General features: G+C 38.5%; 1 protein-coding gene across 1 annotated transcript; it reads right to left on the bottom strand.

Annotated features, from left to right (window-relative positions):
- Nucleotides 1-1,807, bottom strand: LOC131315773 (crocetin glucosyltransferase, chloroplastic-like). Its single transcript, XM_058344964.1, has one exon. It carries the CDS (start codon nucleotides 1,687-1,689, stop codon nucleotides 325-327), a length of 1,365 nt encoding a protein of 454 aa, XP_058200947.1. The 5' UTR covers nucleotides 1,690-1,807; the 3' UTR covers nucleotides 1-324.
- Between the last annotated feature and the right edge of the window lie 3,039 nt (nucleotides 1,808-4,846).

The raw sequence follows: 4,846 nt of genomic DNA, 5'->3' as shown, positions 1-4,846 counted from the left end.
ACATGTGAGCATGCTCAAATCTTATTCGAAATGCAACATCTTTGCACATGTATGTTTGGTAAGATGAACGGTTAAAATAGGAACTAGTACGAAAGAATATTTCACTTATTTCCCGTACAAATTGACATCATAAAACCTCTCAAGAAAACAACAAAGATGGGTTCTGACAAGATGTCACTTAGCTAAGTACAGTGGCGACGATAGCGAAAGTCAAAACTAACCAATCGAAAAGGACGCATCATTTTTTCACCAAACCCTATCAATCAAATACACCAGTTTTGTAGAACAGTTGATTCTACTTTTTTTTTTTTTGGTACATACAGTTCATTCTACTTTTCTAGCCCTCACCTCATCAACAAAAGTCTTGAGATTCTTATCCGATGATCCACCTTCTTTACCGGCTTCCCTTGCCAAATCCTTCCACTTCTTAGCGTTCGTCCTCATTTCATCCCTTCCCATCACCATTTCTATGCACCTCTTAATCTCATCACTCTCGACTATTTGATCTAGATTCGGTTTCACTCTTATTCCAGTCTTCCAAACATCTTCGATAAGCTTTGCGTTCGTAACTTGGTCCGACCATTGTGGAAAAGCCACAATTGGAACCCCGGAAACCAAGCTCTCCAAAGAAGAATTCCACCCGCAATGAGACATGAAACATCCAACTGACGGGTGTGACAAAACCTCCACTTGAGAACACCACGGCACTATCATCCCTTGCTGTTCCAATTTCTCTTTATAACTCAGCTTCTCTTCTTCAGTGGCTCTTACCACCCACAGAAAGGGCCTTCCACAAGCAAGCAGCCCTTGTGCAATTTCGTCCATCTGTTGCTTCGCTATTGGCGAATAGCTTCCAAAGGCTGCATAAATAATCGATTCACTAGGTTTTGAATCCAACCATTTGATATAGGCTTTTGAATCTTGAAAGAGATCTCCTCCGAAAGAATTGTTTGACGGATCCTTTCCACCCAAGAAAGCCGACGGGATTAACGGCCCAATAGCAACCAAGTTTAGCTTCTCGATTGCTCTTAGGGCTCCAGACTCCAAAGCATCAAAGGAGTTCACAAATACTTTGGGATTGTTTTGGGCGTCAATCATATCAAAATGCTGTTTAAGTAATGGAAGTGCAAAATTATAGGTGTTTGAAGCAAGCAGAAAAGAGGGAAGGTCACTGCCGGTTACCGGTGGTAGTCCCGGTAATTCGACTGACCATGAGGGGTCGTTCATGTTCTTCCCAATGGAATCCCCATAACCATTCAAGTAATAATAGTAAATATCCAAGATGGTGGCAGGTTGAATCCAAAGGAAAGTGGACGGCACATGAAGATCATGTGCAACTTGGCCTGCCCAAGGGACGAGTGTGGTATAAACCACATGCATGAAAGGCTTGCCTTTTTCAGCCTGTGATGTGATGAGTTTTGCTACAGCCTCCGACCCGCGCCTCTTTAGCTCTTCCATCTGGTGGTCCATGTTGTCCATTTCCCACCCGTCGTGGCCATTAGGGAAGCCGATAAAGGTCAAGCCCGGTGGAGTGGTCGCGCTTTTGGTCATGCGATTGAGGGCGGAAAAGGCCGTTGCGTAAGTGACTTCGACGCCCATTTTGACAAGTCGTTTGGCGAATTGGAGGCCAGGATTGATATGCCCTTGCCCTGGAAGCGTTACCAGCAGAAGTCGAACACAGGAATCCATTTGTGTTCTTTGCTTGGGGGACTGAGGGATGGAGGGTGGTGGCTAGATTCAAAGGCAAAAGAAATATATGTTGGAAATTTAGATAGCTTGATTGAGCTTGTAATGCAATGAGGGTTTTAGAAATTTATATGCATGTGTGGACGTTATTGAGATGTTTGTTTTTCTTATTATTATTTGTAAGTGTAGGAGATTATAAGGGTGTTTTTTTGGAATTGGGTCCTCTCCGGTCCAAGTTTTGGATTGGAGCAGACAGTCCAAATCTGGACCGTCGCTTGCTGCAATTAATGGTTTGAATTTGTTTGATTCTTAACGGTAAGAGTCTATAAGCAAATCTAAACTATTGATTATCCGAATGTATTGTTGAGATTTCAACTATTTTCGCCGGTCCAAAACTTAGACCGGAGAAGATCCGATCCTTTTTTTTTTGGGACTAATCTACAACTTTTACTAAATCAGTTTATGATTGACTGTCATAGTTACTTTTTCGGCTGTTCATCAAGTTTTAAGGGCTTACTAATCAGTAAAGATAATGGCGGATAGGTCCATTTTTCCTCTCACGTGGATAGAAAAAGTATATATTAGTCGCAATCAATTAATTACATTTGAAAACATATAACATGATACCTATTCAAAGCTACAACTTTGCCTAAGTACTTGGCTAGATTAAAATATATTAATTTGGCGGTTTTATTCTAAACTATGGTTTTTGATAATTCAGATGCTCGGGCCACTTTACGCGAATTTAAACTAATACTAGGGACCTATCCCACCGTTCATTAACAAGAGTTTTCAAACTATTCATTCAAATGGCATATGCATGCCAATGCACATAACATCTGAAGGCTTTTGCAAGGGTTGTGAAGTGCTAATTCACAAAAATAGCTCTGATCATATTACTAGAGTAGGTAATTTTGCCGGAATTTGATTAATGGTGCAGCGTAACAAATCAATTGACGAAAGACGATTTTACCATTGAATAAAAATGTTCAAAAAAAATGTATGACGACACGGTGATATATATTTTAATCAACCATGTCACTTGCAAATTAAGAGTGCTTGTTGAAACATAAAATTTAAATTGGAACATTACTACTGTTAAGAATACTAATGACTAGATTCTCCTCCGTTTTCTCTGTAAGTGGTCTAATTCGGGGTTAGACTTCACTTGTAGAGATGCAAATATAGGTTGCGCTTCGTTGCAGTGTTTTTTTCCTTTTTTTTCCAGGCAAAATACATCAGCGGGGTTAGTGAAGTGTTTGGGTTAGCACAGAGAGTCCTGAGGCTATTCATAGCCCTAGCCCCATGCCAAAGTCATGCTCCTTGTGGGACTCGAACCTTAGTCACCACTGGGAGAGAAAGACGAGTTACCAACTTAATTCACTGAAAGTAGTTCTCTCACTTTGTTGCAGTATAGAGACAGTTTGTTACAACACAACATACCTAATTTGTGAGAAAAGAGAGGTTGTACTGTGCATTGTGTGAGCCATCATTTTAAGGATCATTACGCACGTTAGACTCGTCTCGAGTCCTAAAAAAAAGATCCGAGCCGCTCATTTTGTTCTAAATAGTTTGTTTACGATCCTTGTATAAAATTAACTCAATCCAATATCGGTAAAGGTCTTAAAGAAACATCCACTTTTACTTCAGAATCCAAGCCTGAATTCTAAATCAAAGTTGGATGTTTCGTAAACATCTTTAACGATGATGGGTTGAGTTGATTTTTTATACGGATTGTAAATAAATTATTTTAAACCAAAAAAGCGGCTCAAATCATTTATGTAGGACTCGAGACGGATCTAAAGTGTGTATGTATGTGGTGTATGCACATGAATGTACGTATCCATAGACTTTTCAGTATTTTAGTAAGTTTTACGGCAGGAAAAAAATTTAATGGCCAAATGGAAAAATTAGGTGGATAAATTTTGCTGATGTATGTGATGAGCTGTATTTTTTGTCCTATTGCAAATTGTGAACTGTCGCTGTAAATGATTTGATACTTGTCTTTTTAGAGTTCCTTCATGACACGTCCCTTTCCTGTATTTGACTCTAACGGAGTATATACTACCCCTTCCAAATTGCTGGTCATTTTTTCCTTTTCTTTTAGTCAACTTAATAAGTTGTGTAACTATTCTTTCACCCTTTTTTTTTTTACATTAAGTATCATGTCAAAACATAAAATAGGACAAATTGAAAATTAAAAGTTAATACCAATCATATTTTTCATTATTTTACTTGTAAAAACACGCTTCCCTAAAAGATGCAAGTAAATTGGGATGGAGGGAGTATTATAAGACAACACGCATAGCACGCTTGATTTGCCACTCTCCTTTTTTTGACCGAGAGATTGTGCGTTTGAGTCTTCATGGAAAAGTTCATACCGAGAGGTCGTGAGTTTGAATTCTCGTGAAAAAGTTCATGATGCCTGGCTCCTGTTGTGATCTCTAACTTTCTAACCTCCACTGACAATCTACTGTTTAATTTTTTTGGAAAAATCAGTTAGAAATTCATTGATGAATACAATGAGTACAATTTATCGTGTTTAATTAATACAATTGTACAAAGATTTATTATACCGTTTTGGCCAGGTTGTTAAGGTTTTGTTTTCTGAGGTAGGGGTGTTCTAGTGTATCGATTTTTGTCTTTGGTCTTTGCTCCTATCTTTGTTCTTTGGGTGATCTGGGTTGGCTTCTTGCCATTTTGTTTTTGTCCGGTTGGGCCTTGGGTGTCATTGCCGGGCCTTGGCAATAGTCACTATTCACTAACTACAATAATAGATAAAGGTCACATCAAAAAGTTCACAAATTTAGCAGTTTTAGTAAAAGTGTGATAAAAAATTATAGGCTAAATTTTTTATTTCAATTTAAGTAAAAAATTGAGATAAAAAATGGCACTTAATGTATTTTATCTCAATTCTGTGAAAACTGTGATTGTAGATAAAAAATCTCTATCGCTCGTAAGGCAAGATACAATACTAAAGCCTAAAAATGACCTCACTCTTATGGCGTGATACAATATTGACGCCTAAAAATGAGTGGGTCCGAAACTCAGCAATGCAATGAAAGAAGACGTGTTGACGCAACGCCACAAATGGTCTAGTAGAGATGCCAAGACGTACAAGATCACGCGCAATGATTTTCCATCTCAGTTTTTACCATTT

The sequence above is a fragment of the Rhododendron vialii genome, chromosome 2a (genome assembly GCF_030253575.1).
Source record: "Rhododendron vialii isolate Sample 1 chromosome 2a, ASM3025357v1".
In the NCBI taxonomy this organism is placed as follows: domain Eukaryota; kingdom Viridiplantae; phylum Streptophyta; class Magnoliopsida; order Ericales; family Ericaceae; genus Rhododendron; species Rhododendron vialii.
This window is presented reverse-complemented; position numbering and strand designations above follow the sequence as displayed.